Source organism: Culex pipiens, chromosome 1 (genome assembly GCF_016801865.2).
Source record: "Culex pipiens pallens isolate TS chromosome 1, TS_CPP_V2, whole genome shotgun sequence".
NCBI lineage: Eukaryota > Metazoa > Arthropoda > Insecta > Diptera > Culicidae > Culex > Culex pipiens.
In genome coordinates this window covers 114542674-114569657 of record NC_068937.1, presented here as the reverse complement: position 1 = coordinate 114569657, position 26984 = coordinate 114542674, and the positions used below count along the sequence as shown (strand labels likewise).

General features: G+C 38.9%; 2 protein-coding genes across 4 annotated transcripts in view; one reads left to right on the top strand and one right to left on the bottom strand.

The window, feature by feature from the left end:
* LOC120427162 (zinc finger protein 497-like) overlaps positions 1 to 26984 on the bottom strand; it is a 324949-nt gene that overhangs the window by 75185 nt on the left and 222780 nt on the right. The gene's annotated exons all lie outside the window — the stretch shown is intronic.
* On the top strand, positions 1507 to 26283 carry LOC120427156 (anosmin-1). Of its 3 annotated transcripts, none has more exons than XM_039592015.2 (6): positions 1507 to 2467; positions 24007 to 24192; positions 24433 to 25203; positions 25275 to 25468; positions 25528 to 25735; positions 25799 to 26283. In XM_039592015.2, exons 1-6 carry the CDS (start codon positions 2459 to 2461, stop codon positions 26009 to 26011), a joined length of 1581 nt encoding a protein of 526 aa, XP_039447949.1. In that variant the 5' UTR covers positions 1507 to 2458; the 3' UTR covers positions 26012 to 26283. The 3 variants fall into 3 exon arrangements, with proteins under 3 accessions (XP_039447949.1, XP_039447947.1, XP_039447948.1); XM_039592013.2 differs by having other exon boundaries at positions 1508 to 2467; positions 25525 to 25735; XM_039592014.2 differs by having other exon boundaries at positions 1509 to 2467; positions 25525 to 25735; positions 25802 to 26283.

Sequence of the window (26984 nt, the reverse complement as noted above, 5' to 3'; positions counted from 1 at the left end):
TAAAAAATGAAAAACTGCGACTATTTTCAAAAAAGTCACCTAAAAGTGGATTTAACTTGAAAACGGTGTACTTTATCAAAATTTCACTAGAGTACTTTTTGATTGCAAATTTGATTTTACATCGAAAAATGATGTTGAAAAAAATTTGCGACCAATTTTTCGATTTTTTGAAAAAGTCAGTATTGATTCAAAATTTATAACTCGCTCAAAGATTTTTTGCATAACCTGGAAATTTCTGAAAAGTTGGCATTTGATGTCCTCTATAACAGCGATTCTCAACGGGGGTACCGGGCCTACTTGATTTACATGGGAGGGGGTACCAGCCTAGAAGAAGGTTGAGAATCAATGCTCTATAACATATCAAAAAATAAAAGAAATTAAAAATAGTATTTTTTGCAAATCAAGTTTTAGTGACAAAAAGTTTAATAAAAAAGCAGCAAAAAAATTTTTTACCGTGTATCATTTTTTTACAGTGTAGTCCATATCCATATCTACAACTTTGCCGAAGACACCAAATCGATCAAATAATTCCGTTAAAAGATACAGATGTTTGAATTTTCATACATCATTTCTGTATGGCCAGCTGCCAAATTTTTATGGAAAATTATATGGACAAACTAATGATGCAAAATGGCTTCTTTGGGCATACCGAAGGCACCAAAAAAGTTTCAGTCAAATTAAAAAAAAAACAAAAATTAAAATTTAAGAAAAAAGACCGATTTCGTAGAGAATTGCTCATTAGTCAGAAACTGCGAAAATTATGACAGTTTCATTCATTCAAAGACTGGGTAATTCCATTACATATCATATTCTAAGGAATGTTGTGTTTGGATTCTGAGTTTTTTGTGCAAAACGAGGGAATTTAAGAAAAACATTTATGTTTGCTCTTTTTTCCATAAGTGTTTGTTTAAAACATACAAACAATAAACAGAATCTAATCTAATCTAATCTAATCAGACCCTAGCGCAGCCAATCTTTCGAAGGGATCCTGGAGAGTGCATACAAACAATAAACAGAATGGATAAAAACTTGCATATCTATTTTTTTTAAATGACCTATTAGCTATTGAATTTTATATGTTTATAAGACCTATTAAAAAAAAAAAGACTCTAGATATTCTAATCATTAAAATTCCCAAAATCACCTCCCTTCACCGTACAATTTACGCGCGCCCGCAGTTTTCTCTGTGAATCGCTCAAAGTCTTCTCCCGTTCGCTCACTTTCTCCCATTCTTCTCTTCCTCTCGCAATCGCGTTCGCAATCGTGCACGTGAGCCGAGTGGCAAGTGCAACCGCGCGCGCTTTCATCGTCCCCCATCAAAGGAAGCTCTGATTCGTTGCTCGCAAAAAAAGGAGTTGCATCGTCCTTGATCGTTCGGACCGCGCGCGCGATCTAGTTCTCCCTGGCTCTCGCCTTTGCTCTCACTCTCTCTCTTTCTCATCGCGTGCTTGGTGCATTTTCGAGAGGAGACCTTTGAGCCGCTCGCTGGAGCATCGCGATGGTCATTCCGCCGAGGGTTTCCGTTGCGTTCGGATGCACTTTTCGGCGGCCTCGCGGCGAACGGAAAAGTGCGCGGTTTTGGAAAAAAAGTGCAACTCGCGGTCAATTAGTGTGTGCGACTCGCCAAAGTGGTGGTCAGTTGCAGGCCAGATTCCGATCCGATCGGACGTGACTCGGCGAGTTCTTTTGAAGAGTTTTTCGAGTTCCTCGCGGTCGTCGTGATTCAGATCACACGTTCGCAACTACAAGATTCGGCGTTCAGTTTTTGGAGGATTCTTTTTTTTTTTTGGAAAGTGCCCTCGATCGGTCGCTTGTGTAGTGGCCATGTGGATCGTGACCCCGGAGTAACTGGTTTAACCCCCGAGGAACGGGGAAGGATGGTGGGCCAGATTTAATCGCTGATGGTCAGCGGTGGCGTCAACGCGAGCGATGCTGCTGGAAAAAGGACCATCGCCGTTGTCCTCGATCGATGGCATCAACGGCAGCAGCACGGAAATGCAATTAACGAAGAATTTGGTGCAAATAAAGTGAAAACGTGTGTCGTTCGGTTGATTTATGGGATTTGCATTTTGAGCATGTGTGCAGCGGCCAGTAGAGCGTGGGGAAACGGAGTAAGAAATCCCCGAAAAAAATAACAAGCCGAAAAAAAAGTTGGCAATCAAGTTTATACTAAATACGAACGTGTGCTATTTTTTTCGGTTGGCACTTTGTGACGACAAATTGGAAGAAAACTGTGAAAAAGATTTTTCATCTGAAAAAAAAAACAGAGAGAGAAACTGTCGCAGTTTGGCGCTGGTGGCGTTTGGGAGTTTTATTGCGGACAAGATAAACTGACGCGCGACGATAAATTTGGCCCGCGGGTTGATAAGGATGGCCGGTTGACGGAGCAATTTTACGGAACAAAAAGGAGCAGGACGATTTGGTTGCGTTTTTCAACAGTCAATTTGGGAGTGATTAAATGGTTAAGGTACGTCAGACGTCTGATTTTTAATTTGTGATTTTTGCTAGTTTATGTTCCTTAGTGTTGCTTGATGTTGTGATTTCTGCGATTTTGTTTGTATTTTGATTGAATTTCGAAGGTTTTTGTTAATCAAAAAGAAAAAAAAAATAGTGGCGGCAATGATATTTACTTAAACATCACAACTTCTGAGTAATTCACTCAGTGTTTTTTTGTCACATTGAAAAACGTGTACACTGAAAAAAAAGTACCAAATTCCTAAATTCTAGGAATTTTGGCTCCTTTCGTTATTAAGTAATCCAAAAAACCCGATTACTAAATAAGGAAAAGAGGCAAAATTCCTAGAATAAAGCAATTTGGTACTATTTTTTTATTTCAGTGTACATTCTTGTTAGTAGCTGAACCAGCCTCCGGTTGTTAGCTCATTAGTAAAGATAAATAATAATAATAATAATATTCTTGTTAGAAAAATGCGTATCAATGACGTTTTGTACGCACATGAGCAAGTCTCTAGTTTTTCGCGACTTTTTTTGTTTTTTTTTTTAATTTTAATTAAATTTTAACTGTCGAATATTTATGTCCAAATAAGCCATTTTGCATCATATTTGTTTCATACAGTCCAGACTCGATTATCCGAAGGCCTCGACAAAATCTCACTTCGGATAATCAAATCACGATTTTTTTTTCGTAGTCTTATTTTTGATAGTTGAGCTTTAGTATGACTCTTAAACTACTCTAGAGAGATTAGAATTTTTTAATCCAAGATGGCGGCCAGAATGACGATGATGAAGTATCTATATTTTAAGAAAGGTATTGAAAAGACCTTTCCAACGAGTCCAAAACATTGAGGATCTGACAACCCTATCATAAGTAATAAGCAATTAAGTGTTATTTATACACTTTTCAGAGGCCGGATCTCAGATATTTTGATGAAAACGTTGTCCGGAACTGTCATGCGACCCATCGTTGAATGGGTAATCAAAAGACCTTTCAAATGAGTCCTAAAGATTGAAGTTCTGACAACCCTATCAAAAGTTATGAGCACTTAAGTGTTCATTATAAATTTTTTTGAAACCGAATCTTAGATATTTTGATAAAATTAAGTGTTGTTTATGAGCAATTCCAGCCCAAAACAGGAATTTTTTAAGGTACTTTTTTCTCGAGCCTCTCCGATTTCAATGAAATTTTGTTGACATATAATCCTAAGCATTTATAAGCCATTTTTGTGTATATGGAGCCAGTTACACTCGATAATGACATTTGAGAAGGGCGTAAGTGTTTTAAATATTTTTGAATTTCGTAATTTAAATATTGCTGTATCTCGAAGCCGTTGCATCGTTTCAAAAAGTGGTCACAGACAAACTTGTAGGAAATTTGACGGGCTTTCTGAAAAAAAAATACACTGAAAGAAAAAAAACACTCCACTTTTATGGGATTTTTTGATTTTAAAGTTTAAAAGTCAAATTTGAAGGTGAGCCCACGATTTTTTTTTCGCTCAAATTTTTTGTGAAAATAGTCTAAGATGTTACAAAAAGACTCACGAAAAATGCAGGATGGAGCAACTCACCTAAAAAAATACAAAAATCATTTACTGAAACTGTTTTTTTGAAAAGTGCTCTAAACATCAAAAATTTCAAAAACCGAACTCGAGAGTCGATTCTCCAGACAATTTTACATAAAAGTCTCCATATTGACTATTGTCCTAAGTCCAATCTTTGTGAAGTTACAGCGGTTTTAAAAATAAAAATGTTGAAAAAATAGGGTTTTTGAAGGTTTTTGACAATTTCTGTAAGACAGACTTGATTTTTCAGTCTCGAAAATATTTTTACCGGATAGCTCGTCCAATTTCTCATAAATTTGTCTTTGACTACATTTCAATTGGATGTATGGGCTTACGGATATAAGCTAATTACATTGCTCATAACTGAAAACATAATATTTTTTCAGTGTAGTATAGAAACCTGGATAGTAAATTAGCTTATATCTGTAAGCCCATATATCCAATTGAAATGTGGTCAAAGACAAACTCATGGGAAATTGGACGAGCTTTCCGGTAAAAATATTTTCGAGACAGAAAAATCAAGTCTGTCATATAGAAATTGGCAAAAACCATCAAAAACCCTATTTTTTCCACATTTTTATTTTTAAAACCGCTGTAACTTTACAAGGATTGGACTTAGGACAATAGTCAATATGGAGACTTTTATGTAAAATTGTCTGGAAAATCGACTCTCGAGTTCAGTTTTTGAAAATTTTGACGTTTAGAGCACTTTAAAAAAAACAGTTTCAGTAAATGAATTTTGTATTTTTTTAGGTGAGTTGCTACATACAGCATTTTTCGTGAGTCTTTTTGTAACATTTTGGGCTATTTTCACAAAAATTTTGAACGAAAAAAAATCGTGGGCTCACCTTCAAAATTGACTTTTAAACTTTAAAATCAAAAAATCTCCTAAAAGTGGAGTGTTTTTTTCTTTCAGTGTATTTTTTTCGGAAAGCCCGTCAAATTTCCTACAAGTTTGTCTTTGACCACTTTTTGATACGATGCAACGGCTTTGAGATACAGCAATATTTAAATTATGAAATACAAAAATATTTAAAACACTTACGCCCTTCTAAAATGTCATTATCGAGTGTAACTGGCTCCATATACACAAAAATGGCTTTTATAGGCCTAGGATAACATGTCTACAAAGTTTTATTGAAATCGGAGAGGGTCGGGTACAACCGATTCCTTATTTGACATGGAATTGCTCTTATACATGTTTTTGATGCTTTGAAGTATATTCACTTTATGAATGTGAGGAAGGCACCAACCACCTAAAGGTGGATTTAGTAAAACTGGAAATTTGCTTTACTGGACCTTTTTTTTTAAAAAAATACTCCAGATATGTCGATTGCACCCGTTTGACCGCCGCCGTGTTGGTGGTTTAGCTTCCTCTTGGTGGTATGGTTATTTTATTGGCTATCGACCACCACCGTAGCAGGCCGTGTGTCCGGAGCTGTTGTGTCGCCAAAGTTGGGGCCATTTTTTTTTGCTGAGCTGCAGTCGCCATGGCAGGGAGTTGTTGTTATTTTATTCTGGTCGTACAAATAAATGACACACGCATCAGCCTCAACACCGGCGGCCTACTATGCCTATACTGTTCGGCACTCTCTATACATCATCCAGTCGATACTTTTCACCACAAATGCGTCAACAGACAAGTAGACTGCACAAATCAAACTAGTCTTTTTTTTCGATATTGTTGAAACGTGTTGTTGCACTGCTGTTTTTATCAAATTGTGTATTTCAGAAGAATCTAAAATTTTCAGTACATTGATCTCGAAATCTGCAAAGTCGAATGCAAATTAAAAGCTTAATTGTATTGCAATTTAAACACACAAAAAATAAAGAGTTTGGTACTGAGAAACTACAAAAATGGCAGAAGATAAAATTATCATATTTTTTCTCATAAAAATACTGAAAATGAAAGACGAAAACACAAAACAAGAGAAGTATGGATTTTCGTAAAACTGAAATTTAATTTAATCGGGAAAATCTAAAAGCAATACAAACTAAACAAATCGCTGAATGTTTTATTTTGGAACGAAATTGTCATAGTTAATAAATCAATTCCTAATAAAAATTGAAAGAAAGTTTTGCAAATCACACATTCGTCTCCGGTTGTCTGTTTTGCTTGTGTGCGGCCTACTGCGTTTCTGTCTTTTGTTGTTATTATTAAAGAGGGTGAGTGAGGTGGTGGTCACCGTTGCCATTGGGAAATAAATAAATCATAAAGGAAGGAGAAATAAACGCCACCGCACACACACACACGCGGACTTCTGGCCAGCAGAAATGTCTCGTGAGGGAGGGAGGAGGGCAGAAGGCGACATTTCGCCGCAAAAAAAAACCCTGACCCAGGACACAAAAGTTTGTGTTATTTGTCGTCGATTGCGACAGATTGGCGTGTGTGGTTGCGGATTGGGGTGCGGAAAAAGGGTTTGGGGCACACGTTGTTTACCTTACCTTGCGTCTGACGCCACTGGCAGCCCAGCAGTGTGGGGCGATCTGGAAGTGCTTGTTTCGCTATGAAAGCAATTTTCTTGTCATTATACTCGCTATGTTTGCCAAGCAAACTTGCCAATGTGACGCGCCAATTTCGCTCATTGTTGGCTGGACGATTTTTTTTATAGCAAGTTCGCCGTTATAGCAGGTACTAATATTCGCAAATTCATAAGGCACGAAGGTATTAGATGCTGTTTCTCTAGTCCGTTTTTATGTTAAACATTGTTTTGTAATTATTATTATTATATTGTAATAGTCAAGTAATAGTCGAAGATTTCCTGGTCCACCCAATACTTTGTCGGACATTTTTAGAAAACATTCTTTTTTTCGAAATATTTTGGTGAATTAATTACTGCGAAGTGCAGTTTAAGTATATAAACGGAAAATTAAAAAATAATAATGTGTTCCGTACACAGTTTAAAAAAAAAATCATGGTTATACTGTCTCATTCAAAAGCATTGAAAAAAAAGAAAAACTAAACCAAATTCAAGCCTAACTTTAAATTTTTAGGCGTAAAGAATCACAAAATGCTTTATACATAGGGTATTTAAACCAATAGTGGACACCCTAGTAGAGCCGACTAGCATTTTTCAAAACTTTTCAACATTTTACAGAACAATGGAATCTGAAGTCTTTTGAACAATTCTGACTATTTTTGCCTTCCTCACCTCACTGAGGAAAGGCTATAAAATCACTCGAAAACTGAACTTCTTAAATAGGCCTCGTAGACCCACCTTCACGTATACCTATCGACTCAGAATCAAATTCTGAGCAAATGTCTGTGTGTGTGGATGGACGTAGATTTTTTTTCTCACTCACTTTTCTCGAAACTGGCTTGACCGATTTTGTCCGGATCTGTGTTTTTAGATCCGTCTACAGGTCCCATAGGTCATATTTTCATACCATTATATTTAGTAAAGTACTTCAAAAGTTATGCTAAAAAAACGATTTTGACTAAAGCTCGCACGATTGTAAAAAGGATACATTTTTAGAAAGGTATTTGAAAGACCTTTCTAACGAGTCCAAAACACTAAAGATCTGATAACCCTATCAAAAGTTATAAGCACTTAAGTGTTATTTATACACTTTTTGAAGGCGGGATCTCAGATATTTTGATAAAAACGATGTGCGGATCTATCATGCGACCTGTCGTTGGATAGGTAATCAAAAGACCTTTCCAACGCGTTCAAAACATCGAAGATCTGACAACCCCATCAAAAGTTATAAGCACTTAAGTGTTATTTCTACACTTTTTGGAGGCCAGAGCTCAGATATTTTGATGAAAACGTTGTCAAAATATATCATGCGACCTATCATTGGATAGGTAATTAAAAGGCCTTTCCAACGAGCACGAATTGGATTGGAGATCTGACTACCCTATCATAAGTTGTAAGCACATAAGTGCCCTGCAATATGAAGATCTGACTACCCAATCTAGTGGTATGAATAATGAGTCAAATTGATAAAACACTGAAAAACACCGCCCTTTTGTGTCTATTTTGGATAGCACCCTTTAAATTTGAGGAAGGCACCAACTACCTAAGGGTGGATAAGTAATGTTTTTATCAGTTGATTACTTTTATGCTGAAAAATATTCATTTGAAAATAAAGCTATTATGGACCCTCTTTTCCTATAGTGGTTGAATTTTTATTTTCAAACATGAATTATGATGTTTTAGTTAAGTAAAGTAAGCTATAGTTTCTTACGGTTTCAGTAACTTTGGTACTTTTACATTGAAAACAGATAGGTATATTTATATTCACGCTTAAAAAATAATCTAATTAAGTTTTTTTTAGTAAAGATCCTTAGATTTTCGATGTTAATTCATGAAACATTCGTGAAAATTTCCGATCTTTTTGAAAAAATATTTTGAAAATTTTTAAAGCAAGACTAACATTTTAAATGGGTGTAATATTAATTGTTTGGCCCTTTTAAAATGTTAGTCTTGATTTAATTTTTTTCAAAATATTTTTTTCGAAGAGATCGGAAAATTTCACGAATGTTACATGTATTAACATTGAAAAAATCCATTAGTTGCTGAGATATCGTCATTAGAAAATGGTGGGTTGTTTTGGTGAGAATTAGAAAACTTCAATTTTCGTGTTTCTTTTCTTAATGCGGCTCTATCTCAGCAACCCGAGGTCCAATCTTCAATGTCTCTTAGACAATTTTATAGCAAATTTTCTGAACTTTTCAAACAAAATATTTTTAGAAATGGTCACTAATGGTCACTATTTTTAAAAATCGAAAAACAGCAAATATTTCGCTAAAATCAAACTTTCGGTGGCTATATCTTGAAAACGGAGCCCTTTATCAAACAATCTGTAAAGTACTTTTCGATTTCAAATTCAATTTTGCATTAAAAAATAATGTCAAATTTGTTTTTGCATAAAACTGCGATTTTTTCCAAAAATCACTATTTTTTCAAAAATTAATAACTCGGCGGCAGATTTTTTGACCATGTTTCTCTATAGCTCAAAAGTTGCGGTTTTTGTACCCTAAAACATATCAAAAAATCTCGAAAATCAAAAAATACGTATTTTGGGAAATTGAGTTTTAGTGAAAAAAAGTTGATTAAAAAATCTGCAATTTTTTTCCGTGTACCTATTTTTTTCTCAAAAGTCCTCAACAATACCTACAACTTTGTCGAAGACACCAAATTGATCAGAAAATTCATTAAAAAGTTACAGCTGTTTGAATATTTACATACCATTTTTGTATGGACAGCAGCCAAAATTGTATGGAGACTTGTATGGGTGAACCAATGACGCAAAATAGCTTATTTGGTCATAGGGAAGGACCCCACAAAGTTTTAGTCAAATCAAAAAATACAAAAAATAAAAATGGTCGAAATCGGCCGATTTCGTAGAGAGTTGCTCTATAGTTAAAAGAGTTTTGTTTTCTTGTGAAAATGCTAGTGACCATGGCTGATTTCAGATGAGAACTTGAAACATTTATTTTGGCGAAAATAACAATTAAATGTCAGTCAACATAACTTTGAATGATGTTGAACAAGCCTTATAAAATAATTGTAGACACCCGCTTGAAATTGTGATTTTATCGATTTTTTCATCAAAACACCTCTAGATGGTCAACTACACGGAGAAAAAATAGTTCCCAAAATCGTGAACAAGCGTTCATGAAAATGCGAACCACGATCAAATTGTTCAAATCCCATGGTACGGTTTTTAAAAACGTACCATGAGATTTGAACACTTTGTTTGTGGTTCCCATTTTCATGAACGCTTGTTCACGATATTGGGAACTATTTTTTTTTCCGTGTATAGGAATTGATAACGTATCCTAATAACGGTTATGTTTTGCCTTCCTCACCTCAATGAGGAAAGGCTATAAAATTACTCGAAAAATGAATTTCTTTATTTGACCTCGTAGACCCACCTTCACGTATACCTATCGACTCAGAATCAAATTCTGAACAAATGTCTGTGCGTGTGTATGTCTGTAAGTCCGTGCACCGAAAAATATGCACACGATTATCTCCGGACTGGTTGAACCGATTTATACCGTTTTAGTCTCATTAGATCCGTCTTGAGGTCCCACAAGACCCTAGTTAATATTATGAAGTTTAGAAAAGTACTTCAAAAGTTATGCTAAAAAAACGATTTGGCTAAGGTTTGAAATATTGTAAAAAGGGTGGTTTTGTAAGAAAATTCGTCATGCGTTATATTGTTCGAAAGGGATTTGAAAGACCTTTCCATCAAGCCTAAAACATTGAAGATCTGAAAACCCTATCAAAAGTTATAAGAACTTAAGTTTTTAAAATAAACTTTATTTGAGGCCGGATCTCAGATATTTTGATAAAAATATGCGAGGAAGGCACCAACCACCTAAAGGTGGATTAAGTAACGTTTTTTATAAAAAAAAATGCAAAATATCAATATTTTTTATTATTCTTTATTATTATAGAGTTTTAATTAAATTATTAAAATATTTTTTTAACCGTTTTAACCGATCTTTTGTAAATTTGTAAAAAGTTTTAAAACCTTTATTTGACTACCCATACATTATTCTACACAATTCTACAATGTATTCTGAATAGTAACCAATCGATTTCGCCAGTTTTTGAAAGAAAATTAAATCAGTAATTATTTCTATGTCCTCTAATTTTTTTACATTTTGAAGGGAGGAGAGAGTGGACAAAACCCTGAACTAAAATTTGCAATAGCCTAATGTAACAAAGAATTACTTCATTTTTTTTTTTTGAATTAAATATACTTTATTGAATCTTTCTTATAATAATTACATTTGGTTTACATAATAAGTGGTCAGCTGTGGCTCTTCAGCTTTAGTTTGCTTTTCGTGATTTAAACACTGTTCATTTTTATAACTTTAAAAGTATATGATTTATCATTTTTGTAACACTAGGTACAATGAGGAAAAAAAAAATGTTAAGAAAACATAACCTAACCTAAAACTAACTTAATCTTACCATAAACTAAACCAATCCTTGAATCAAGGGGTATTCAGATATAGCACATTTTTCCCTGAATTTCAAACATTTTTCTTGAATCTTCTGATCCAACATTTTAACTTCTGCTAATTCATGAACCTCACTTGATCTTGTCCAGCCAGGAACATTCAAAACCATTTTGAGTACCTTGTTTTGGACACGCTGGAGCTTCAATTTATGAGTTCTAGCGCAACACTCCCAAACAGGTACAGCATACTCAATAACGGGGTAAATTATTTGTTTGTAAACTGCTAACTTATTTTTCAAAGATAGCTTTGATTTTCTGTTAATTAAAGGATACAAACACCTAATGAGAATGCTGCACTTCTTCAATATTTTATCTACATGCTGTCGAAACAATAGTTTCGAGTCAAGTATGAGACCTAAATAGACAACTTCCTTTGACCAGGGTATCGAAACATCATTCATTTTTATCAAAACATCATCCTTTGGGACAAATCTGGCCGATTTGGAAAGTGGAAAAATGATGGTTTGAGTTTTGGCTGCATTTATGCGAATTTTCCAGTCGCCAAAGTATTCGGAAAGAACGTCAAGACCCTTCTGAAGACGGCCAACTAAATATCTGGTTATTTTACCCTTATAAATAACGGCAGTGTCATCAGCAAAAAGTGACAACACACCATTACCAGGAAGAGTAGGCAAATCAGATGTAAAAATATTGTACAGAAGTGGGCCAAGAATACTTCCTTGGGGAACCCCTGCATCAATGTTGAATAATCCAGAAGCAATCCCATTCAGAAAAACCTTGAACGATCTCTCCGAAAGATAGTGCTGGATAATTTTGATAAGATACATTGGAAAACCGTATAAATATAGTTTATGTATCAAACCATCATGCCAAACATTGTCAAAAGCCTTCTCAACATCCAACAAAGCCATAGCAGTTGATTTAGACTCAAGCTTGTTCTGCTTGATGATTTTAGTTACTCTCGTAAGCTGATGAGCAGTATTATGTCCCTTTCGGAAGCCAAACTGCTCGTTCAAAATTATATTATTATCGTTGGTAAAATCCAAAAGCCTTGAATAGATGACCTTCTCAAAGAGTTTGGACAGACTACTCAAAAGACTAATGGGGCGATAACTTGTTGGCGATGTTGGATCTTTTTGAGGCTTCAAAATTGGTATGACTTTGCCCAGCTTCCAATTGGTGGGGAAGTAACCAAGTTGCAAACATTTATTGAAAATATTGGCTAGATGTTGAAAGAACTGATCACTCTGTTTTTTCAACACCAGATTAAAAATGTTATCAAAGCCTGGAGCTTTCATATTTTTCATTTGTTTAACTGCAACTTTGACTTCCTCACCAGAAACATGGGAATCTGCAGGAAATTCAAAGGTAGAGTCATTGATTGTTGAAATACTATTGGCAACTGATGTTTCTTTACGGCTGGTCATGGAAGCGCCAAGATTATGTGAACTAACAAAATGAAGCCCAAGTGCATTTGCCTTTTCCTCGGATGTAATCAAACGAGAATCCTCAACAATAAGAGGAGGAATAGGCTTTGGTTTGTTTTTAAGAACTTTTGAAAGTTTCCAAAATGGTTTTGAATAATTCCCAAGCTGGCTTACATGTTTTGAAAATTCTTGATTTCTGATATTGTCAAGTCGGTCTTGTATTATTTTGTTCAAATTGTTCACTGAAATCTTTTTGTCATAGTCCCCAGTCCGTTGATATTGTCTCCTATAAACATTCCTAAGTCTAATCAAGTGTTTAGTATCTACGTCAATATCAGTTACCTTAAAATTAACAGGAACCTCCCGAACGTTGGCAGCCTCTGCTTGGTTGATAGCCTGCTGGATCACCTCCAGCGAACGATCAATATCAGCAGAAGTTTCCGGGTGTTGATCATAGTCGATGTTGCTGTCGACCACTTGCTGAAACTGCTGCCAGTCAACGTTGTGGTAATCTTTCCGGGTTGGTTGCCGCTGCGGAGTAACGGAAGCTCCAACCTCCACAACCACCGGATAGTGATCAGAACTCAACTCTTCAAACACCTCAGGATGAGCCACGTTCTCAGCCATATTGGTAATGAAGAAGTCGATGATTGAGTGATTCCCAGACCGGGCCACCCTCGTTGGACGATCTGGACTCACAACGTTGTAGTATCCGTTTTGCAGATCGTTGTGCAGAATCACTCCGTTCCGATTCCTCCTGCTGTTGCCCCAAACTTCATGCTTCGCGTTGAGGTCACCAGCGATGATGTACTTTGCGCTCCGCCGTGTCAGTTTCTGGATATCGCTCTTCAGTTTTGCTGCTGAACCATCTCTGGAATTCACCTGACGTGGGCAGTATGCAGCAATGAAGAGTACTGGGCCAACCGAAGTGGAAATTTCCACTCCAACGGCCTCGATGATGTCCAGCTTAAAGTGTGGCAGCCGGCGTGGCTTGAGATCACGATGAACAGCGACAAGCACACCTCCTCCTCCAGAGGTGGTCCTATCGAGCTGCGTCGCGATCTTGTAGTTTTGCAGATAAACTTTTTCACCGGGCTTCAGATGAGTTTCCGTGATGGCAGCTACGTCGATCTCCTTCTCGCGAAGAAAATCCACCAGCTCTAAGTGCTTCCTCCTAATGGAGCAAGCGTTCCAATTCAGCAGCTTGAGGGACCTACGATCCATACTGGATGACGAACGATCTGCTGGGTCTTGGTTTTGCATCCACGCAGTGCAGCGGACATCTGTTTGAAAATATTGAGGAGTTCGGTTGAGGTGTAAAGATCATTACCATTTTCCTCAACTGCTGGTTCTTGGGTTGGTCTTGGCTCCTGGCTGAAGCCCGGTGGTGGCGTTCTCGGCTCCTGGCTGGAACCCGGCCGTGGATGATTCATCTCAGCTCTCTTCCTGGGATCCAACGGCAACGGTGCCAGGTTCGGGACCTGGCGTCGCGGTTGAAGAGGTGGAAAATTTTGCTCCACCAGGGCTGGAGGAGTTCTACGACGCTGAGGCTGATTCTTCGTCGATGCTTGCTGCCGAATTTTCACGAACTCAGCTCTCTTGGGGCACTTTCGGTCGGTTGACGAGTGCTCACCGTTGCAGTTGAGGCACTTCACCAGCGAATCTTGGATGCACTGGGATGTGATGTGCGCATCGGTACCACATTTGGCGCAACGACGCTTCAGGTGGCAGTTCTTACCTCCGTGCCCGAAACCCAGGCAGTTGAAGCATTGTGTGACGTCACGATGCACTGGTCGGTATCGCTCCCACGACACGATAATGTTGAAAACCGCTCGAATTGCCTTCAGCTCAGGAAGCGTCGTCGATCCCTTAGCCAAATGCAGCAGGTAGAGCTGGTCACGGTACTTGATGTCTTTGTTGCGTCGGCTCATTTTGTGCACGGCCAACACATCCAGTTTCAAAACTTTTAGCTCGGCAGCTAATTCCTCCACTGGCATATCGTACAGACCTCTGACGACGATTTTGAACGGCTTATCCATGACGACATCATGGGTAAAGTACTCCGCCTCGTTTTCGGTCAAGTAATCCTTGACCAGTTGATAGTGCTGCCTGGATTGCACCAGCACCTTAAATCCGTCCTGACATAGACGAATGTTGCCTTGGAATTTCCCAGACTTGATGAGTTCAACTAGCCCCGCTCGAAAGTCGATCGTTGCTGCTGATTGCCTCACATAAAAAGGAGGCAGTTTCTCCTTTCGCTGTTTCACTTCATTCTCCTTTGCTTCCGCTACCTGGTCCTCGTCAGGCAGTCCAGCGAACTTGTTGTTCTTCAAAAGCTGCTCCTCGTGCGATGAAGAGTTCTCCTCCTCCTCATCCATCGGTACAGTACCGTCGCTCTTTTTCGTCTTTTTGCTGTTCGATGTCACTTCCAAAAGCACCTTCCTTTTGGAAATCCCCGGTTTTTGGCCATCAGTTGAGGCCTCAACCTTCCTTTTGGAAATTCCCACTTTTTTGCCTGCTTGAGCCGCAGGTAGGGCAATATTGCCGGCGTTTTGCGCCGGGACGCGACGAGTCATGTTGATTCAGACAACCTTCACCAACGAATGCTCGGATAACAATGAAGAATTACTTCATCAATTTTGGTATCCCGGGCATTTCGGAATAACAAAACGGGGTCATTTCAATAACAAGTCTTGTTTAAATATCTGATTTTGTTATTAAAAAAATCATGACCATCGGTACTCATGGCAATATAAATGTTCAAGAAAACAACTGGTAAAATCGATTGTAAACTATTTGGATATATTGTGTAACGTTTACATTTGCATTGTAAAAATCGAAAAAAGAAGAAAAAAATGCAGTAAAAAACGTTTTCATGAATTTATGGATATTTAGCTAATTTTTGAAAATAGCATAACTCTGATAATGCATAAAGCATTTTATGACACTTTTTGCTTCTAAATCCTGAAAATTATGCTTCAAGTTTAATTTTTTTGTTTGCCTAGAATGAAAAAGTGCTTGTTTCAGGAATCAATATTCAATGCAAAATTTAAATCATTGCATCATTGTTTAAGTAACGACATATCATAAAAGTGAATTCTTAGCCTCTTCTCGCTCCATGTGACAGAAACTTATGACCGAGCATGATTTTCCCTGCCCATGTCGTGTCCCCCTCAAATTTTTGCACGTTGCGAACGAAAAAAGAGCTTCCAAATTTGATACATGAAAGCTGTCCGCGTTCGCTTCCTTACGCTGCAAAATTCCTTCCCTGGCGGGGGTTCGTCATCGGAGCTGTCTACCTATGCCTGCCCTCAGCCTGCCTGTTATTTTGCACCGATATCTGACTCAATTATACCAAGTCGTCAGCACATACTTTTCACATATAAAACGGCTGGAAGATTGATGGGAACCGGCGGCCACTTTGCGCGACGATATACATTGTTGTTGTCGTCGGTGACGGGTAGGGAGGAGGGAGTTTTTCATTACACCGCGTGGTTGAAAGTTTTATGTTACGACGACAACCGTGCGACACTGGTTCCTGAACACACACACACAAAAACACGAGGGTTGATTTGTAGCTTCCTACAACAATGCAGATTCGTTGCAGGACCGGAGCGGATTAAGTAGTTTGTTTGTATGTACAATTATTGCGAAATGTTACAGGTCATCGTTTGAAAAGGACTTAACGGTAAACCGATACTAATCCTGCTTGTCATACAAATCGGTTCGCTTGTCAGCGGACAGCATTATGGTTCAATTGCTTTGTAACTTTGTTGTGACAAGCTCGATTAGGGAAAGACGATATTCCAGCATTAAAACATGGTTGCTAATTCGGTACCTCTCTAAGGATAGGCGCCTTTCATGGTGGAAATGCATTAAGAGCGAGTTTTTAGTACAGTGTATCACAGGTCGTTTCGAATTATGTGTGCACCATCGAATCACTTCGTAATCTTCGGAAAACTTGTTCTCTGTAGCACAAACTAAACCCTTTGAAGCTTTTGATTGATCTAAAAGTTGTTAAGGCAGGGTAGTCAGAAATGAGCAATGAGGTCTCAAAAAACGCAGCTTCAACTTGGCTTCAACTAATCAGGCTCGGAAAAATGGACCGAGTTATATCACACTAGTGGACAATCCATAACACACCCTCCCTCCTAAAATGTTTTTTTCTTTTTTAAATCAAAGCCGATATTTGTAGAAAGATTAAACTAAGAATCTAAGTTACATAAATAAAACTTTGAAGGCGCCACCTTAATAATGTGCCGTTTGGATTCAATGCATTCTTATCAACTCAAAATTGAGTTCGACATGTTACCCAAGTAACTATCCAGCACTTAAACTCAGCCACACTTTTACAGCTGCGAGTAAAAGCTGAACAGTTTTTACGTCAGCACTAACAGCTACTATAGTGCTGAATAATGACCACAGTTGGACTTTACTCGGCTGGTTTAGTGCTGGCCTCGACTGTTTCTGTCCACCCCTGCGGAAATGTAAAAACAAAAAAAACAGAGAGCAAAACAAAAGTTGCTCCCTCTCTTTTCCCTTGCCTTCCCCGATTTCTATTCTATTTTTGGATTGTTTTTAACTGCATTACCGACCTCCTGTTTTATGATATTGCTTTGATGGATGCTCTTGCAGAGGAGTATGGAAGTTGACATCGCTGTTGTGGTGGTGGTCCTGAGCCTTATAAGTGAGAAGCAATAGGGACGTGGCGTTACATCGTGCTGCCATCTGGTTTTTTTTAGTGCAAGAGTGGAAAAGTGCTGAGTCATCGTCTAAAAATATACGGCTTCCTATTGAGAGATTCGACAGAAACGTGCACGCATCCTGGTGGCGAGTAGAAGCACTACGCAACGATGTTTGGAATGACAGCGTGCTTGGTAATATTATTTTTTTTGCAGTTTTTGATTTTTATTTCCTTCAAATATTTTTTAACGTCGATGAAAGTCATTTTAAAGTGTGGCAATCGCATAAACGAATCGAATGCTGTAAAAATCATAGGGGCTGAGTTAATTTTTCATGTTTTTTCCTCAAATTTACCAAAAAGATCTTTTGAAAAATTGATTTAAATATGATTTATTTGATTGATAATGCTCCTTATGTGTGTATTATTGATACAACAAACTATTAGAGTCATATTACAGCATAATAACAATAATTTTCTCAAAAAATTGCCAGTTATTCGAATTGTTCCAAAAAATTCCAAAAAATCACCAAAATGCATTTTTAAGGTCAATATTTTGGTCAAAGGGGAAGAGAAGTAAAGTTTAAACACTTATACATAACATTTCATCATTACTTTTAACTTTTGCAACATTTTACTCAAGTTATCCAAAATATCGATCATCTTTTTAGAAAAATCGTTTTAATAAAATTCCAGTCACAATTAATCACTACAAATCACCACGCATTATGATCGTTAGCGAAATTGCCACACTTTGCAATATCCCACTTTTCTGAAAATGCTTGATTTTTCATCATAAACGCGATTTTTCCCTAAAAACTGCTCAAACTGTATGGGGGCTGTCATTCCGAACACCGCTGGAACAACAGCGAACCTAGCGGAAAAAACGTCGTCGAATTCTTCAATTGCCGTTCAAGAGCCAAACGACATGCGACACCTAGTGTTGAGTAGCAGAACAGAGCGAAGAATGTCGATTCAAATTTCCGCCCTTTGAGGTTATGTATGCGAATTCTGTTTTGTTAAATTCCAGCGTTCAAAACAACTTTTGAGCAAAAATTCGAGCTGATACTTTGTTAACTTTTGATGCTCTATCATTTTAAACAATATTATTTTTTCAAAATTATTTTTTTTCCAAATTTTTTTTATTGCGTTAATTTATAGAGGGCAAAAAGTTTACACTCGTAATACTTGAATTTTTTCTCAAAAGTTGTTCTAAGAGCTGTAAATTCAATTTTAAGTTTGCATTCCGAATCTATGACATTTCCCCGAAACCCACATTCCCGAAGAGACATTTCTCCGAATGCCACATCTCCGAAAAGACACTTTCCCGAAATTTCATTTACCCGAAAATCATTTCCCCGAACAATCCATTTCCCCGAACGGCCACATCCCCGAATGGCGACTTCCCCTAAAAACCATTTTCCCGAATGACCACTTCCCCTAATTTTCCACATCCCTGAAAATCATTTTCCCGAATGACCATATCCCCGAACGGCCATTTCCCCGAACGCCACGTCCCCAAACCTGGTCAGGCGGGTATGGCCGTTGCCCTGAACCGCGCGCGCGGTTCTGGGCAACGGCCATACCCGCCTGACCAGGTTCGGGGAAGTAGCGATCAATAATGTATCATGTCCACAATGGAACGTTCAAAAAATTCCGAGCTTCACTTGAATTTTGAATATTCAAATTGATGTAAGTGCGACAACTGGCCAAATGGATTTAAGGTCAAAACTTGTTTGACACACGTTCAGGCCCGACTACCGCAAAAATTTGTAATTGTTCCTCGGGACCTTGGCAACTAAAATCAACCAAACTTCGGGACAATGCACAGAATGGTCAACCAAACAAAACGTGTTTGGCTCTATTTTTCGGTTATTCAAGGCCAAACATTAAAACACGTTTTTCTCGGAACGTCAAAAAGCGACAAACGACAAGACAACACAACAACGTCGATTTGATACATTGATCATTTCGCAAAAAATGCTTTTAGTTGAAAATCAAAATACAGTCCAGACTCGATTATCCGAAGGCCTTGTCAAAAGTTCACTTCGGATAATCAAATAATACAAAAAAATAAGTCGTCTTTTTTTTTGGCTGTCGAGCTTAAGTTTAGCCCCTAAACTACTTTAAAGTGATCAAGTAATTTTAAATCTAAAATGGCGGTGATGAAATATTCAAAAAATGCATTTTGTAATTCAATAATCAACTATTTAGATTTGATTGAAAGGGTTGGTCGCAGAACTCGAATTGGACGTCAAAAAATTTAAAAAAAAATGTTCATAGCCATATGCCAAAATTGATTAAGACAAATCAGTTCAGTTAAACACAGCCCTCTGGCACCACTGTAAATGTCTAGAACGTTTGACAGTCACCAAAACCCCGAAAAGCCCACACATTAGTATGTGTGAAGAGCCCACCATAAACAATGCATTGGATATAGAATGTGCATTAGTATTTGTGAAGAGCCCACCATCAACAAAGCTTTGCATGAAGTTGTATTGGTCTTCTGATTGTTCTGTTTACATCAGGGACCGGGGATCGAAAATTTCTTGGAATTCACTCGGAAGTATCATTCTTAAAAGAGTCCTGGACATGCAGCAAGTGTAACATGTGAAAAAGAACATAATTTCAAAAACGTCTCTGCACTTTGTTTATTTTTCGAAATCTGACAGTAGACACCCCAAGCAACACACTTTGTCAGATAAACGTATTTCCTAACTGGTTGTATAACCGAACGGTCTCGTTACCACAACTTGTTCTACAACTCCTGTGCATTGGAAAAAGCGCACTTTTTTCTGTTGTATAACTTGCCAGAATAAGATGCAAGTTATCAGAGTAAGTTGTATAAATGTATTTGACAACACTGTGCTAGCTAACAAGAGATTCAACGAAAAAAGGGGGCGTGGTTAACGGCTGTGCTGTCAAATCAAAGCGCACACTGAAAAGGAAAGATAGATAGAAAACAGTTGTCTAACCGTTACCCAACTTACATGTAAACAAACAGTTCTTATTAGAATTTCAATCAACGACGAAGCCAATATGAATAGTATCTTTGACTATTTTGGTACGCTTGTTTCTGCCCGATTTATTTAGAAAAAAAAAATTGAAATTGTATGAAAAAAAAAAATCCTTCCGCGCTCTGTAACTGTGACTCTTGTGAAACCCTCTTCATGGCGAACTTTTCGATTTTCCTTTTTTGATGAACTTCGTCTTTCCCAAGATTCGATCCGATGACTTCGACGATTTGTTGTTATCTCCACGGCAGGTCCAGGCGCGCTTCCACATCTCTCCACGAGGCTTCATAGTAAACAAGCTGGCCTAAACGTCAATAAGAAGGCTGCTGTCAGCATTGTTATACAGCAGTGAGCTATACAACTTAACTCCAGAAAAGGCTGTTATTGGAAATTAAGATATATAAGTTTGTTTCAAGTCAGTTTTTATAACTCCATTATGTAACTTTGTTATAACAAACCGTTTCAACTGTCATTTCGATTACCGTACCACAGAGTAACATTGAAATTATGTATGATTTTAATTTGCTGTTTTCTCTATCATGAACTCCGTAAGCTGATATTTTTTGTAGCTTTTACTAGCTTTTACTACTTATGTTTATAAATAATCGGTCAACAATTAAAATTATTGCAATCTTCGATAAATAAACATTATTGAAACTCTAAATACCTCACGTACAAATTTACACCACCTAACAACACGCAATGTCAAGTTGAATATGTATGTTGAGCATCAGTTATATAATCTATTCTCCGATAACATTTGTGTAACAAAGCGAGAAAACCTAAGGTTATTTATAGAATGGTTGGCCACGCCCATTTTTCAGAAGATGCCGTCACATGACAATGTTAGATAAGCAGTGAAACAAACAGTGCAATATTATTCTTATTCAACAAACTGTTTTCGAGGAAAACATAGCAGATGACGGAACAGCATCCTGGCAAATCAGCATTTTGACGTTTAATTACAGCTCATAAAAAGCGTTTTCGACTGAAATCAAGTGATAAATACCTCAAACGGAAGTGAGCAAGCAAGTCTCTATCGAAGGTGTTCCAAAATAAGTTGTTTAAACAGTGTAAAACAGCAAATTGGATGGAGTTAGGAGCGAGTTCTAAACCTCCCAAATAGGTGAGAATATATCCTATGTTGTGTTTTTAAGTTGGAAAAGAGTGAAATTGACTGTGTTTTAACACTTTTGTGGCACAAAACACGATAGTTACATAAGTCAGTTCTACAAGCAGTGAAACAAACTGTTATTTAAGTTATGTTCAGATTTTTTCTCGTATGTTTACCAAAAACAATTGTCTAACTGTTATTCAACAGTCGACAAGTTATGAGTGCTACTTGGGACCTTGGGTTTCTTCTTAGTTTTCTTGATATTCGTCTTCGAATATTTTGGTTTCATAAACATGGCGGCAGTGACAGAGGGCTGGATTAAATAGCAACGGCTTTATGCGACGACTCGATGCGCAGGATTCAGTTTGTTCTAGATTTTGTTTAACCAGCCCTCTGTCACTGCCGCCATGTTTATGAAACCAAAATATTCGAAGACGAATATCAAGAAAACTAAGAAGAAACCCAAGGTGTCTACTGTCAGATTTCGAAAAATAAACAAAGTGCAGAGACGTTTTTGAAATTATGTTCTTTTTCACATGTTACACTTGCTGCATGTCCAGGACTCTTTTAAGAATGATACTTCCGAGTGAATTCCAAGAAATTTTCGATCCCCGGTCCCTGATGTAAACAGAACAATCAGAAGACCAATACAACTTCATGCAAAGCTTTGTTGATGGTGGGCTCTTCACAAATACTAATGCACATTCTCTATCCAATGCATTGTTTATGGTGGGCTCTTCACACATACTAATGTGTGGGCTTTTCGGGGTTTTGGTGACTGTCAAACGTTCTAGACATTTACAGTGGTGCCAGAGGGCTGATTTAATCCTTACCACGTAGATACCGTTTTGGAAAATTGTCCTTTGCTGAAAATTGCCGCAACAAAAAAATCTTTATTTTATGGAACGTGGATGATCTCAATAACCCGCACTCTTGAAGCGTCCGCGTGTTTTATGGATGGCCTTCTACGGTTATTTGTTTTTTTTTAATCTAAAAAAACACGTAGGAGAATTTAATATTAACGTCATACTTTAAAAAAAATCCCTAAATAACAATATAGTTTGTATCAAGGTTATCATTCGGGAAAATTGATTTTCGGTGAAGTAACCATTCGGGTATATGTAAATTCGGGAAAACGACAGTTCGGTAAAATGGCCATTCAGGTAAATGACATTCGGGGATATGGAATTTTCGGGAAAATGATTTTCGGGGATGTGGAATTTTCGGGAAAATGATTTTCGGGGATGTGGAATTTTCGGGGATGTGGAATTTTCGGGGAAATGATTTTCGGGGATATGGGATTCGGGAAAGTGGGATTCGGGGATAAGGGATAAAACCTCTCCCTATTTCAAGTGCGATTTTAAAGCATCTTGTGTTTACTGTTTCGGACTAGGTCTTTTCGGTGTATTTAGTTCTTTATCATAATTATAACGCTTTTTTTGTTTTCTTCGACGCAAATTACTTCCTTTATTAATTATGCACATTTAAATTTATTTATTTCATATTAAATAAATTACTTATATTTGTAGTTAATGTTTATGTTAGTAAACATTAACTGCAAATATTACCTACAGCCTCGCGGCAAATTAATTAAGATCAAACGCTTTATCGATCATGTCATATTTGCCGCGCTGCAAGACTCAGCTTTCGATGGTGAATCCGACGTTGTGGGCAGCTTCAAGCTTCCCTTCTTAACTCCTTTGCAGGTTCCGGGCATCCCACGGGCCATCATACGTAAGCTGAAGATCTTCCGGAGGGTGCTTGCAACAATCAGTAGCTGGTTGCTACAGTTCCATGGAACGGCTGCTTTAGATTCTTCCTCATGATGACGGCAGAGTTCAAAAGATGCTGAAAATGAATAATCCAATTTTGTAAAATCTTAATCCACAAAATTATTTCAAATACTTACATGAAAAACCTTGTGAAAAAACGAGTAAAAACTTATCCAAAAAGAAAAACTCGCTGCTAATTTCTGCAACTTTCGTACAAGACGACGAGTGAGCGAGAAGTTTGTTTTTATTTGTTCTCTATCTCTTTCACTCTTCACTCAACATTAGAATCCTGTTGCCAGTTTGAAGAATAATATTGACAGTGTTGCTAGACGTAGCTCTAAATCAACATTATAACAGCTATTGAATCAGTGCTGATTTGCAATAACAAATGCTGTTGGGTGACTCATTAGCAATAGCAGTGCCAATATGCTGCTGATTAACGACTTTACTTAGTGCTGGATGGTTACTTGGGTAGTGTTCACAGGACAGTGCAATAGATTGCGCTAGTTGTCATCAGAGTTTGTATTAGCAATGACATTTTCATGTTACGATAGCTTTACGTCCGCTTGCCTGTGTTAATTGCTTGGAAATGGTCTATTTTCGTATATAACCTGCTGATTGAGATCTGATGTAGAATTTGTTACAAAGTAATAAAAAAAAACAAGTTGACTAATTCTCAGGATATGTACCTATCGTATTGCGGTACGTCCAGCAGCAGGGTGACAAGAGTGATCTCGCGACTTGACCGTTTTCAAATACGGACTGACATGAGGTGGCTGCTTTGGAGCAACTGATGCACATGTGCCACTTTTGCAGGCCCCGACGGTTGTTACCACCGGTGACAAATGACGGCCGGTTCTTGCGTAAGGGTTGTTTGTTGGGGCTGAATGCAAATTCATGTGCAACTTTTGCTTTATTGCGGATGTTGTTGTGGAGCGGCAGCTCGTAATGAGTGCTGAAGAGATTTGATGGTGTCATGATGGCTTGAAAGCACTTTTTAAATATTTCATAATTTTGTATTTTGTCTCTTGCAGATGTGGATCCACGGAGCGGTCCGAGTGATGCTCGTCCAGCAGCTGGTGGCGGTTTACGGCGTTTCGTCCCTGCTGAGCAGTGCCCTGGCGGCGTCTTCGCTGGCCGCCAACCGGCCACGGCACACCGACAACCTGTTGATCGCCCGATGTCGTTCCAAATGTACGAACACATTCGACAAAATGATGGTACTTTCCCCCATTGCACTGCTCTCCACATTTCGTTTCTAGACGTTGTAAATTGGTGGATATCTTCTTATAATGTTTAATTTCTCTAAATTTGGTAGACCTATCCTTAAATCTAAGACAAACAGATGAGAAACTTATTATGTTATTAGTACGATACCATCTTATATGAGTTTCATGTCTGTTTGGCTGTGTTAAAAAGTTATATGATTTGTGGAATAACATTTTTATTTCTCCCCCAAGTGCGAAAGTACCTGCATTCGAGATTACCTGGAAAACTCAGCCTACAAAAAGTACGGCGACTGTCCCAAAGATCCTCTCAACCGCCTTGAGTCCATCTGTCTCAACACGTGCCACGGCACCGACTACCACTGTCCGGGCGTGGAAAAATGCTGCCCCCATTCGTGTGGCCTAAGCTGCCAGCATCCGATGGGCCTGGAAAAGATTCGGGGTCTTCCACCGGTCCCGTCTCACGTAAAGCTATTCGAAGCAGGGCGTGGCTACCGGATAGCCGAGATCCACTGGGAGATTAACCTCGAGGAGGAACAGCTGACTAGTGCGATCTACTTTGTGGTCGAGTCACGGCACCACATCGGAATGAGCTTCGCCGAGCGAAAGCTGGAGAATGACTGGCAAAACCACACGCCGACGGCGATCTTCGAACTCAAGCGTGCCGGAAGCCAAAAGCGGTACGTCGGCGAGATGAAACTGAAACCGGGCCGCTGGTACCAGGTCAGGGTAGCCGCTGTAAACGAACTCGGCACCAGAGGTTACTCCGTCGTTTCGAGGGAGTTCCAGCTGAGCAAAAAGCCAAACCCACCGCAATCTCCGAAGAATCTCACGCTGGGACCGCTGGTGCCCAACGCCAACGGGACGTACAACCGGAAGGTTACGTGGCAGCTGCCACGATCCGATCTTCCCGTAGACAAGTACAAAATCAGCTGGAGCTTATACCTGAACGCGAGCACAGCTGGCAACTCTTCTCTGTTCAAGGAAACTGCTACGGTGTCCGCGGTAAGACCTTCAACACGTTCCGTTAGCGACGTTTCAGTCGATTCTGACATTTGTACTGCTTTCTCTTTCAGCCTGCGCGCCATTACGAGATTCGAGGACTGCACCCAAACAGCATTTACTACCTGCAGATACATGCCATCAGCGTGTACGGCAAGAGGCGTCTGAAATCGGCTGCCGCAAGCGACCTTATGAACACGTCCATCGCTGAAGGGGTCGAAAAGAGCGCCCTTCCAAGCATGGACAACATGCTGATGAGTGATGCAAGGTAAGATGGTTAATCTTTTTGCTGCAGTAAACATAACCTAAATCTTTCCCACGCAGCAGCAGCCACCATCGACGCACCAAATCCGGCCCGTCCTCGCTGGGTCTTAACTACAAATTTATCGCCCGCAAGACGGGACTAGCCGTACGGATAACCTGGCCGGAAAGGGCAGCACCAGCCGGCGGTCGATATCGGCTGCACCTGTGCCGCGGAGGTCGCGAGTGTCTCTCCAAACCGATGCAAGCCAGTTCGCACGATGTAACCGTTAAGGTACCACTGCAAGCATTCACCCAAACAGTGTTGTGCCAGTACTAATTCGGGGACTCTTTTCAGCAGAAAACGTCGTTTGAATTTTTGAGGTTAGACTTTGACACCCGGTACACGGTGGGCTTGCGGTTCAACCGGAAGCGACCAGCTAGGGCTAGCCACGGCGGCGGTCATCATCAGGCGAACGGCGGGTACGACAGCGTCCGGACGTTTGTGACGCCCAAGTGTGACGTTTTCATGCGCGATCATCCGGATCTGCTGCTGGAGTGTTCCGCTTGAAAGTATACAAAGTAAATGTGCCGATTTGCTTAAGGGAGCCCGCGCCCCGAGCGGGAATGAGCTGTGTTTCTGTTTGAGTATTATTCAAGGTTTTATTTGCAAATTAGCGAGGTTCAACTAGTTTTAATCTATTTTATTCTGTTATTATTCTCTAAATGCTGCGCTGCCATTTTATTCCTTACACTTAGAAAAGGATACTTAGCCGATGCGAACGTATGAGACGATTTGTGAGCAACTATTGCTAAATAAAATTTGCATTTATGTAGAAGAAACGCTGCTGAATAATTGTTGAGAAATATCCATTTGCAATTTTCGGTATAGTTACCGTCACAGTTCGCACACTTTACGCGCAACTTGGTTTGCTTTGGATTGTCCGTCAAGTTCGCCGTGTTCAGTGTGTCAGTGGTCGAGGTACAACAGGAACAGGGGGCGCTACACTCAAACCCCGATGGTTTGACACCAACTGTTGTGAAACGGGGTCAATTTTTAGTTTGACACGGAGTTCACACACACTTCCCAACGTTTGTTTTGATAGTGTGCGTGTAAAAAGTGACAGTTCGTTACATTTTAGTTTGACTTAGACCAACCAACGGGGTACAAACTAAAAACTCGTCAAACGAAAAAGTGACCTACACCCAAAACTGGCAGCGCTAGTCCGAGAGAATGATGGTCTCGAGTCGAGAGAATAGTGGTAGGTACCATTCACGGACGCAGAGAACACAGCTCGAGATGGGCGATAGAACTATTCTCTCGAGGTTCATTTGCAAAAAAAGTTCATCCGTCAAACAAAAAACCAAAAGTGTCGACAACGGGAATCGAACCAGAGACCTTTGACAAACCAATCCAATGACTTAGCTGCCTCGGCCACCACAGCTTAGTGACCAAGGAGAAGTCAGAAGTCGATGTATGACACTTGTTGGAGATTTATTGATTCAACTAACGAATGAACTCATTTGTTATGATGGTGTGAGTT